Source organism: Vicia villosa, linkage group LG4 (genome assembly GCF_029867415.1).
Source record: "Vicia villosa cultivar HV-30 ecotype Madison, WI linkage group LG4, Vvil1.0, whole genome shotgun sequence".
Lineage (NCBI taxonomy): Eukaryota > Viridiplantae > Streptophyta > Magnoliopsida > Fabales > Fabaceae > Vicia > Vicia villosa.
In genome coordinates, this window is record NC_081183.1 from 154717235 (window position 1) to 154729651 (window position 12417).

A 12417-nucleotide genomic window follows, 5' to 3' on the forward strand; every position below is an offset into this window, starting at 1 on the left:
GAGGTACTTCTTTTCTTTTTTTTCAAGGTCTTGTTGGGAGATTATATATACTTGAAGCATTATATTTATCTAGTTACTGTAAAGCTTTTTAACTCAAACGGTGCTTTTACCATTCTATTCTAAGAATCACGACAATACAACTTTATTTCTACCTCTTATTTTGGATTTAAATATTCTCTTAATTATATATATATATATATATATATATATATATATATATATATATATATATATATATATATATATATATATATATATATATATATATATATATATATATATATATATATATATAGGGCATATCATATGAGAATGATATATTTATATGAGAATGTGAGAATGAATCTGAACCATTGGATTTTAAAATAAATGGTGGAGATTATGAGTGAATCTTTTTTTCTCTCTCCTGTATCTTGAAATAAATGAAGTAGGAGAGAGAAAAAAAAGATTAACTCATGATCTCCACCATTTATTTTAAAATCCAATGGTTTGGATTCATTCTCATATTCTCATATAAATATGTCATTCTCATATGATATGCCATATATATATATATATATATATATATATATATATATATATATATATATATATATATATATATGTGGACGTATCAAATGAGAACTTTGGCTATAATAACAACTGAGAACTTTTAATAATAACCATTAGATTTGAATTCATGGCTCAGATTTATCTTATATTTTAAAATATTTAATTAATGTTTAAGTGAATAAGATATTTATGTAATATGTATTTAACAAATGAGGTAAATCTGAACCATTAATTCAAATCTAATGGTTATTATTAAAAGTTCTCGGTTTTCATTATAGCCAAAATTCTCATTTGATACGTCTCATATATATATATATGACGTATCATATGAGAATGACATATTTATATGAAAATGTGAGAATAAATCTGAACCATTGAATTTTAAAATAAATGGTGGAGATTATGGGTGAATCTTTTTTTCTCTCTCCTACATTTTGAAATAAATGATGTAGGACAGAGAGAAAAAATTCACCCATAATCTCCACCATTTATTTTAAAATCTAACATGACTTAAAATAATTACACCTATAGTTCTATTAAATTTTTAATTAAAATATCTTTGAAATTTTTAACATGACTTAAAAAAATTTGTTTTCAGATTGCTAAAACCAAAAAAGGCGTAAAAGTAGCCAGGAGGCCGTGAGAAGGCGTCATAATAGCAGGGAGGCAATTCGATGGAGGTGGTCGGCGATGGTAGGAGGTGGGCATCGAAAATCAATAATAAAAAATCAACAACGGTTGTTGGCAGACGAGCGTCGGATGGTAGCTCGAGTTTTCGACCATCCTTTCTGGTTTTCTCCATCTGAGTTTTAGGTTTCTTCACTTCAGTATTTGCATTCGAACATTGGATTGAAGAAGATATTCAATCCATATCATGTCAAAGCCTTTTATTGTAACTGATTCGTTGTCGCGCACAGATCAAAAAAGAGTGTTTTGTATACTGTAGTAACGACGGTAACGACAACTCGGATATCGTCTCACAATGATTCTTATTTATTAGTAACCAACTCGGATAAATAAAAAGTGATTATTGAAATAAGCTGTTGTGAAATAAGTGATTATGAAATAAGTCAATCTACCGATTCAGTTCCTACTACCATCAATTATTAAAATTTTAATATCCTAAGCGGATTGCCCTGTCCTATTTGGATACAAACTCAATGACAAGCGCTGTGAGGTTTGCAAGACGTATGATCCTATTGTCCGAATTAAGCAAACGGAATAAATTCTCATGAATTAAGCAAACATGATCGATCAGACATAAAAACGAAACGAACTAAGCAAACGTGACGTGCCTATGTTAGGATAATAAAATTAACCAAATTGAATCAATATATTTCATGTAATTGAATTAGGCATACAAGAACACAAAATATCATTGAAAGGAATTAAACTAAAATTAACATTATAATAATCTCAAGTGTTGGAACCTGAATTACACTAGATTTACTTAAGGGCGATTAGTTCTCCATGAGTTCGTAAAAGCTCCAAAAAAATTCGTGAAAAGTCAATAGTAAAAACGTGATAGTCAATTGTACGGCCAAACCTAGTTACTAGAGAGAACCAAATGGTTTACAGCCCAACTGGGTCAAATACATAACTCACCCCAATACAAATGACCCAAAACTAAATAAAAACTAATGCTGCAACTTCAAACGCAATTCTGGAAAATATGCGCTCCAAATATGACTTTAACTCCAATACGAAAGTTGTAGATCTTTCTCTTAGCTTTCTGACAATTATTAGAACGCCTCGATCTGATTCCCAGAGCTTCAGTTATGATTGTTTTAGTGCAGACTGTTAAAGCTAAAAAATAAGTACGAAAATCAAATAACAATAAAAATAAAATAAAATATAAAAACATAATAAAAATAGAGAAATAAACAAACCAAACCAAAGAAATGCATAATTACAAACATAAAGGAACGTGCATCAACATGCACTGATCAAATTCTCCCACACTTGAACTTTTGCACTCCGAGCAAAAATTAAAACAAAGAAGCACACAGCAACATTTACTCATTCTAGACTACAAACTCTTCTTCGGTTAAGGTTGCATCAATAGGTACTAACCTTGCACACTAAGGATATCGCAGGAACACTAATCCATAATTGTGCAGTCATACGTCTCTTACATATACAAATCAATCTAAATCTTGTTATTATGCCTAAGCCTAACTTACTCATCCTCCTTTCTTTCTTTCTGGTGCAATCACATTAAGCCCGTTATCTCCACACACTCATAGTAAGGCTACCGGTTAGTGACTCTTATCTTTTTTGCATGGGGTTCTGGTACCTAAGGGGTATACCCCTTTTATTCCCCAATTATAGTTGCGGGAGATCGGACCATAATCCACCCTACCAAGTTCAGCACCAGAAACCTCTGAACCAACTAACAACGGGTCTTGAAATAATAATTTTTTTGCAGGTTCTACAACTGTTGGGTTAAGTGACCGGATGAGGGTCACCAAACTTAGAATGTGCATTCCTTTTCTTTCTTTCTTTTTTTTCAAATAAAACTTGGATCACTCACTTATTTTCACTGGCTTCCTTACGTAGAGCATGTGTGAGATGGTGCCGACTGCAAAGATAAACTACTCAAGAGCTATTAGAGAATGAGAATTTAAGGCTATGTCATAATAAGTATTCAAATTAATTTCCATATGCAGGAGACTTACGGTGTTAATACGATACCGGTCTTGTGAACTTTTTCCAAGTCTCCACAACTAACCTCAGATTAATCTATAGCCCAAAACTTTCAAAAAGATGCTTTTTTTTAAGAACGAAAACAAAGGAAACAAAAACAAAAACAAAAACAAAGAAAATAAATTATTCCCTCCCCCATACTTAAAACATGCATTGTCCTCAACGAAAGAACATAAATATAAAATAAGAGTGAGAGAAAGGAAAGAATACACCCGAGGGGTTAAGGTGGAATGTAGCTTTCATGTTTGGTGGTTTTGGTGGAGGCCTTTCTGCACTACGAACACATGAAATAGGAAAAAGTAAATAGCAAGTGAACTTGGATATTAGTAAAAAATCTGGTGGCTTAGAAGGAATAGTATGCACATATGGTAAACCTGCAATAACAAAAGTATGAAAAATAGAAAATCCACATTTAGCTTGTGAGTCAGATAAAATAGGTGGAAGAGATGCACAAATGGTGAAAGATAACTCCATGTTGTTTGGCTTAATTAGAGTTTCCACAAAAAAATCTGCTATGGAAAATGGTTGCTTATGGCAAAAATCCATATTTTTTGTGTCAAATTCAAGAGTTGTTGAATTTGCTAGAATTTCTACACAAGTGGTTATCGGCATCAAACTATCTTCACCTAAAATGGTTGCACTGATCTCAAGACAAACATTACAAACACCACATTCACAAGCAAAAGTTTCAAGAGAGTTATCTACTTCAAGAGAAGTATATAATTCATCCAAATCAGATTTCAAGAAATTTTGTGGCATAATCTCTTTCATGCATTCACTTGAATTTTTTTTCTTACTACGAGTTCATCATATGAAACAAACACTGTTTTAATGGGCTCACCTGATAATTCATCAAGACTGGTGTTCTGGACCGGCCCAATAACCCTTATTGGGCTGATCCAGCCTTCGGCCCAAGGCATCCTGGACACGCGCGTGACAACCTTCCCCGGCCCGTTCCGGGCAAACACCAAAGACAACCGACCACGAGAGAGCCTCGTGCCCGGTAAGCAGCTAGCTCATGCGCTACCTAAATCCACGCCTTAGAAAGAGGAGCCGATTTCGCTTAAGGATACCCTATAAATAGCCCTCTAACCCCAGAGGACAAGATAATCTTTTTCTTACCCCAAAATTCTCTCACTTTGTTGTACCTTGTGGAACATATACTTACTTTGGCATCGGAGTGCCTTGCAGGTACAACCCTTTTTCCCCCTCTCAACCGTTCCGGATTTCAAGCCTTCATTGTTGCTGACCATCTGATCTGCTTGGTAAGATCAGTGGCGCCGTCTGTGGGAATATCCAGCTTCCCCGTTCCTTTTCTTGCACTTTCTTGATCCGTTTTTGCCTCCTGCAAGAACCCAGGAACCAAAGCTCTAATCAAATATCATTCATGGCTGGCAATAACGAAGACTCCTCTTCATTAGACGCTACGATACTCAACAAGAATGACATCTCTGTCGTCATACCTCCTCCCAGAAACACCGTCCCTCGGGATGGCATCACAGCATCTCCTTCCCCGAAAGATCTCCAAGAAGGCGCTCTCCATCATCTCGGGGAAACCAGTGGCAGAGACAACCACGAGGAGGCCCTAGAAAACCCTTTCTCTTCCAAGGGCCAAGCTCCCCAGATACAGACCATGACAGCCATTCTGGCCGCCCTTGCGCAGACAAACGCACTTATTCGGCAGCAGAACGACAGGATCGGGGCACTCGAGCAAAAACGCCGTTCGAAGACTCCCCCCGGCCACAAACCTCGCTCTCAGCGCGACATGGTTCTCAAGAAACGCCCTCGTTCACCCTCCCCTAGGGAGAACGCAGGTCCCGCTTCCAAGAAAGGGTCAAGCGACCACGGCTCCCGACACCGATCACATTCCCCTCGACCAAAAAGAAGATCCCGGCGGAGTCGCAGCCGATCCTCCACTCCTTCTGCCAGCGACGAAGAAGAGGAGCGTCGGGGCCCTCTGTCCCACGCAATCTTGGAAGCACCCCTGTCGGCCGGTCTTGAAAAACCCCCGCCGCTGGGCACATACGACGGGACTACCGATCCAGACGAGCACATAGAAAACATCGACGCCCTCCTAGATTATAGAGGGTTGCCCGGTACAATCAAATGTCGTCTATTCCCGACGACCCTGCAAAAAAGGAGCCATGACGTGGTACAAAAGTTTGCCCGATGAATCCATCACTTCTTGGAAAGTGCTCGGCAAACTCTTCTCCAGGCACTTCACAGCCTCCCGGAGACACCCGAAATCAGAAGCGTCCCTAGAGGCTATCATCCACGGAAAAGACGAATCCCTACGGGCCTACATAGAAAGGTTCAACAAAGAGGCCGTGCAGGTGTCCACGACAGCCCATATGAAGAAGTTCCTGCTCGAGCGAGGCCTCCGACCACGCTCAGACTTCTCCAAAGCCGTCGGGATTGAAACACCTGCCACCTTGGACGAATTCTTCCTCAAGGCTCAAGCATTCATACAATACGAGGAAAAAGAGGCCGCTCATGCAGTCCGCAACTCGAGACAAGAAGAGAACACCAAAGGTGCTCGCCAGGACGATGCTCGCCGAGGGACTGACAAGAAAAAAGACGACAAAGGGCGAGACCCGAAAGACTATAAAGCGCCAGCAGGGAAGTTTCGAGAATACACCCCACTGAACGCATCCCGGGAATGCATCTTGAACGAGTGCGCCAACGCAGAGTTCCAAACGGGCAAAGTCTGCTTCCCTAAAACCATGCCCGCGCAGCCGAACGTGGACAAATCGAAGTTCTGCCGGTTCCATAAAGGCCACGGGCACAACACAGAAGACTGTATTCACCTGAAAGACGCGATAGAGATACTGATCCGAGAAGGACACTTCCCTGACTGGGCCGGGGGATCTTCCACCCTTTCTACTTACAGCCCGTGGGAATTTCCCCCTTCTGCCATGGTCATCTCCAGGGGAGGATTCAGCAAACTCACCGTCGGATCCGTAAAACGAAAATTCGACGAACTAATCTCGGCAAGTTCGAGCAAAGCCGCTACCCTCGACCTAGCCAAAGGCGGCCCATCCTCCATATCTTTCTACAAGGATGAACTGCCCGGTGGAGCGCCCAATGCAACCATCCCCCTCCTTATTCGAGCTCGGATGGCCAACTTTGACGTACGCCGCATTTTAGTTGATCAAGGTAGCTCAGTGGACATCATGTACTCCCAGTTATTCAAGACGCTGCAACTGGACGACAGCCACCTCACCTCCTACGTAGGATCCGACCTACAAGGTTTCAACGGCACCGTGACTAAACCACGGGGTTTCGTCGAGCTCATCGTCTCGATCGGTTTGGCAGAGACCGCAAGGGCCGTCAAAGTCCAGTTCCTGGTCATTGATTGCCCTTCAATCTACCAGTGCATCTTAGGGCGCCCGACGCTGGCCGAATTAATTGCAGTCCCCTCGATCGTGCATCTTAAGCTCAAGTACTACACAGCCAAAGGGCAAGTTGCAACGCTCAACGGCGACATCGAAGCGGCCAGAAGGTGTTTCGAAGCCTCCGCCAAAGGACTCAGCTCCATAAAAGCTGCCCAGGACAAAACAACATGCATTGCGGGCCCCGAGCCCAACAAACCTATGCCCCGCATTGACACCATCGACCTGGATAGCCGCTTCCACAAAGAATCTGAAAGAAAAACAGACACGAAGACACCAGAGGAGGGTCTCTGCCTGATCCCCGACGGAGACTTCGAACTGATAGTCCTCGGCAACGACCCGACCAGAGGCGTTAAAGTCGGTACAGATCTGCCCGAACTAGCCAAAAGGCAACTCAAGGCCTGCCTCAGAGAGAACGCCGACCTCTTCGCATGGAGCGCGACCGAGATGCCCGGCCTCGATCCAGAAGTAGCATGCCACCACCTGACGATCGATCCCGAGTGCAAAGCCGTCGCCCAGAGGAGGATAAAGTAGTCCTCGGAGAAAACGGCTGCAGCCGAACTAGCTGTTAGGGATCTCTTATAGGCCAATTTCATATCATAAGCCAAATACACTACTTGGCTCTCCAATGTTGTACTTGTGAAAAAATCTAATGGAAAATGGCGCATGTGCATTGATTATACCGATCTTAATAGGGCTTGCCCTAAAGACGCTTATCCTTTGCCTAGCATAGATAAATTAGTTGATAATTCCGCAGGTTTCAAACTTTTATCATTTATGGACGCATATTCTGGGTACAACCAAATACCCATGTCGAAAACGGACAAAAAATATACGGCCTTCATGACCGAGTCGGGCAACTACTACTATAACGTAATGCCTTTCGGTCTGAAAAACGCCAGAGCTACGTACCAACGAATGATGAACAAAGTATTCCAGGCGGAGATCGGCGACATGCTCGAAGTCTACATGGACGACATGATCGTCAAATCCCAAGAGGAGATCGACCATGCCGCCCATCTCAAGAAGGTCTTCGAACAAGCCCGAAAATGCAAAATGAGATTCAATCCTGAGAAATGCACCTTCGGAGTCCGAGCAGGAAAATTCCTCGGTTTCTACCTAACCGAACGGGGGATCGAGGCAAATCCGGACAAGTGCAGAGCCTTTTCAGAGTTCCCAACGCCGGACTCTAAAAAATCCATTCAGTCCCTGAACGGCATGCTCACATCACTGTCTCGATTCGTAGCCAAGTCAGCCCAGCACGCCCTCTCACTCTTCAAACTCCTTCGAAAGGAGACAACTTTCGAATGGACGGACGAATGCGAACACGCTCTGACTCACCTCAAACAAGCTCTCTCGCGCCCGCCCATACTCTCGAGGCCTGAATCCGGAGAAATCCTCTATCTCTATCTGGCCGTTGCTACCGAGGCTGTCAGCCGATCTCATCAGAGAGACACCGGAAGGCCAAAGACCCATTTATTTTACGAGCAAAGAGCTCCAAGGCCCAGAAATCAGGTACCAACTGTAACACCCCACTTTCCCATATCGAAAATAAACGAATTATAAATACATAAATAATCAGAGTAATACGAGTAGGATGTCACATCTTCTAAACAATTCACTATAACATCACTTTATTTAATATTCATTAAAATAGAATATCCTATACTGCAGCGGAATTCAAAACAGCTTATTAATTCTCATGGCACCACGGCCCCAACAAATAAATCATATCCACTAAACAGGTGGTCCAACAATAATGTCAAAATCAAGATACGTAACAATTTAACATTTAACTGAAAGGAAAACAAAACACAGCGTATCCCAACATCCCCGTGTTACATATCAGAGCGACTCCTAAGACTCGATCAGGTAACACTCGAGAAATCCAAGCACTACTCTGGTACCTGGTTATCTGTACTCCCGAAGAAGCACAGACACAACAACAGAAAAGGGGTGAGAATTACATTCAATAAATATACGGTGAAATATCACATGGTTAAGGAGTAGTATCTACACCACACACAAACACAATCATAAACAGATTCTCACACCATAAATCACACGACAACATCATTACATGACATTTACAAACAGTCAGATGAATGAAAATGTAACTATCGACTCTACATGCATGTGGTACCAACAGAGCATAAGCCCTCAACAGATGCCATTATATTAGAGGCAATAACAAGGCATAAGCCTTCGACAATGCCAATACAGGCCAACAACAGAGCATAAGCCCTCAACGACATATGTATGCAATATGGACATCCAATCAACACAAGGCTTCAGCCTTCAACTCGTTGCCATTTAGGCTATCAACCAGCTCAACAACATGCAACTATAATTTTATTATTTTGTAGTTACATTCACAACAGTCAACACAAACTTATCACAATATTTTATGTCCAAAGCATAACTCTTACAGTCTCTCTATGTTTACCTAAGTCCTACAGTTTAAGTAACTCAGAAAGGCATTTATTTCACTCAAGGATCGGGAGAAAATCACAAAAATGGAAAATTCTGCACACTAGCGTAACCATACGCGTACAGCTACCCCATACACGTACGCCTCTTCTCCCATACGCGTACCACCAGGACCAGTTTTGCACTAAAAATTCTCCCATACGCGTATCACTTTTCCATACGCGTATGGCCTCCCTTCCATACGCGTACCATATGCGTTCCACCAGAAGTTGCACTATGTTGGGACAGGACTGCGTATCATACGCGTATAGCCCCCTGGGTTTGTCCCTCATACGCGTATGGCCTCAACCCATACGCGTATCATACGCAAACTGACAGGAAAATTGTCTTTCCAAGTCTGCATTCGCACCAGTCTGTTCTCACTCGTTTTCATCACTTCCCGTCTGCGATTTCAGGTCTAAAACATCATAATTTCACCTATTAACTCACACCTTTCATCTAGATTCATTAACCTATTATGCTACATCAATTTTAACATGATAACCACCCAATTCCTACTCATCAAATTGGACAGTTTTACACTCAGATTCAGTTCTTTTATGAACACAACAACAACTCAACCAACATCCAAAACCACACAAAAATTCATCAATCCAAAACAGAATTTCGTCCACAATCATACAATACTCATTAATCATGAAGAACAACATACAATTCAAATCAATTCACACATCAAAGAAGGAATCAACATGTCAATTATGAAACCTAAAGAGGGAAAGGAACCCTCACTACCCTCTCATGTTGTAATCACCATTTAGAGAACCCATTCTCCCCCCTTACCTTAGAATTGAGCTTTGATCCTTCAACAATGGTGGAGTTCTTCTACCTCTTGCCCTAGCCTTTTTCTCTGTTTTCACATTCCTCTAAATTTTGCCAAAAGAAACTATTCCTTCTAATTTTTCTTTATTTTTATTAATCTCTCCTTAATCCTTAATTTGCTAATGGGCTTACTACACACCTTCCCAATTACTAATCACTACTTGGCCCAATTAACTAATTAATCATTTTACTATTTACCAATTAATTATTAAACTAATATAATAAAAATTAAATATCAGTTTAAGACACCAAATACACCCAACAATTACGTAATAAATAAATATCGAAAATTGGGGCGTTACACCAACAGATCGAGAAAGTCGCCCTCGCACTAATCACAGCAGCCAGGAGACTAAGGCACTACTTGTTGGCACACATTGTGGTCGTACGCACCGAACATTCCATAAAATAGCTCTTAGGTCGCCCCGATATGGCCGGAAGAATGCTCCGCTGGTCCCTGGAACTCGGAATTCAACATAAAGTACGAGGGGAGGAAGGCGCTAAAAGCACAGGTCCTAGCAGACTTCGTAGCTGAGATGGCTTTCCCGGACACGACGACATGCAGCGCTCAGAAATGGACCCTGTACGTGGACGGAGCCTCCAGCCCATCTGCAAGCGGAGCAGGCATCATCTTAGAAAACGGAGAAGTAACGCTAATAGAAGTATCTCTATCGCTTTCCTTTCCAACCTCCAACAACCAAGCAGAATACGAAGCGCTGCTCGTAGTGCTACGCCTCGCTGACGACTTGGATGCTGAGGAGGTCGAAGTATTCACCGACTCTTAACTGGTAGCTTCGCACATCTCCGGAGAATACCAAGTCAAAAGCAACCATCTCGCCGGATAATTGAGCCTCGTGCACGAAAAGATGGCCCGGTTCAAGAACGCCATAGTAAAACATATCCCCAGGGAGCATAACGCCCGAGCGGGCGTTTTGTCGAAACTCGCCAACACAAGGAAGAAAGGGGGCAATAAGTCCGTGATCCAGGAAATACTGCCCAGACCCAGCACCGAACCCCCGAACGGCCTAACGCTTGTCAGCGTGATCAGAGACGCGTCTTGCTGGATGACCCCCGTATACAACTATCTCACGAGCGACCTCCTGCCGAGCGACCCCAAGGAAGCCTCCACAATCAGGAGAAGAGCCTGCTCGTACGTCCTAGTCGAAGATCGGCTCTACCGACGAGGGTTCTCCATACCCCTCCTCAAATGCGTCGACGAGGGCACCGTCCCCCACATACTCCGAGAGATAGACAAAGGCATCAACTCCCAACACCTAGGGGGAAGATCCCTCGCTAGGAAAGCGCTCCGAGCCAGGTACTATTGGCCCACCGTGCAGGACGACGCCAAAGAATACGTAAAGAAATGTGACAAGTGCCAACACTTTGGAGACATGCACCTAGCACCCCCAGCGAACTCAAGTCTTTGTCGTCCCCTTGGCCGTTCGTGTGGTGGGGCATGGACCTCCTCGGCCCATTCATGATCAGGAGCAATCAGAACAAATACCTCATAGTCGCAGTCGACTACTTCACCAAATGGATCGAAGCCGAACCGTTGGCCAAAATCACGTCTTTGAACGTACTAAGTTTCTACAAAAGGAACATCCTCGCCCAGTTCGGAATACCCCTGGCTATCATCACCGACAACGGCACCCAGTTTACCGACGGGCGCTTCCAGGAATTTGTGACAAAGTTAGGAACTAAGCAACACTTCGCGTCAGTCGAACACCCCCAGACGAACGGGCAAGCCGAGGCCGCTAACAGAGTAATTCTGAGGGGCATCAAAAGAAGATTGGACGAAATCAAAAAGCGGTGGGTCGAGGAGCTACACAACATCCTCTGGGCCTATTGCACCACCCTCCATTCCACAACCGGGGAGACTCCTTTTCGACTTACTTACGGGACAGAAGCCGTGATCCCCGTCGAAGTGCATGTGCCCACTGGGCGCACCGAGGAACCCCTCGAAACGGAAGGCAACCTCGAGGAGATTAGAGAAGAGCTCGACCTGGTCGAAGAAATTCTAACAGGGGTCGCTATGCGCAAAGCTTCACTCAAACAAAAAATCGCCCTAAGACACGACGCAAAGGTCATTAAACAAGAATTCGAGGTAGATAGCCTAGTGCTCAAAAGAAACCACAAGGACTCCCGAGAAGGCAAACTAGCCGCAAACTGGGAGGGCCCCTATCGCGTCCGAGCGAATACCAAAAATGGGGCATACTACTTAGAGAACTTACAAGTAGAAGAACTCGCTCGACCTTGAAACACCGGAAAACTCAAGCAATATTACAGCTAAAACACAGGTGCGGACCGAGTACACGCCGAGCACCTAAGGAAATGAGACAAAAAGACAGAAGTCCGCTCTCTTAATCGAGCAGGCTCCTTATCCTTCGGGTGGGCACGAATACCGAGCACTCCCGTCGTAAACAAGTACCATGACGGCAGAGCACCCCGCTCGCGAGGG

General features: G+C 43.1%; 1 protein-coding gene across 1 annotated transcript; it reads left to right on the plus strand.

The window, feature by feature from the left end:
• Positions 1–5609: 5609 nt before the first annotated feature.
• LOC131598126 (uncharacterized) lies at positions 5610–7184 on the plus strand. The gene has a single exon (XM_058870757.1). The coding sequence runs from the start codon at positions 5610–5612 to the stop codon at positions 7182–7184; it is 1575 nt and encodes a 524-aa protein (XP_058726740.1).
• Positions 7185–12417: the final 5233 nt, after the last annotated feature.

Excerpts from the sequence above, each read along its gene's own strand:
- LOC131598126 (XM_058870757.1), top strand. The coding sequence starts at position 5,610 with ATGAAGAAGTTCCTGCTCGAGCGAGGCCTCCGACCACGCTCAGACTTC.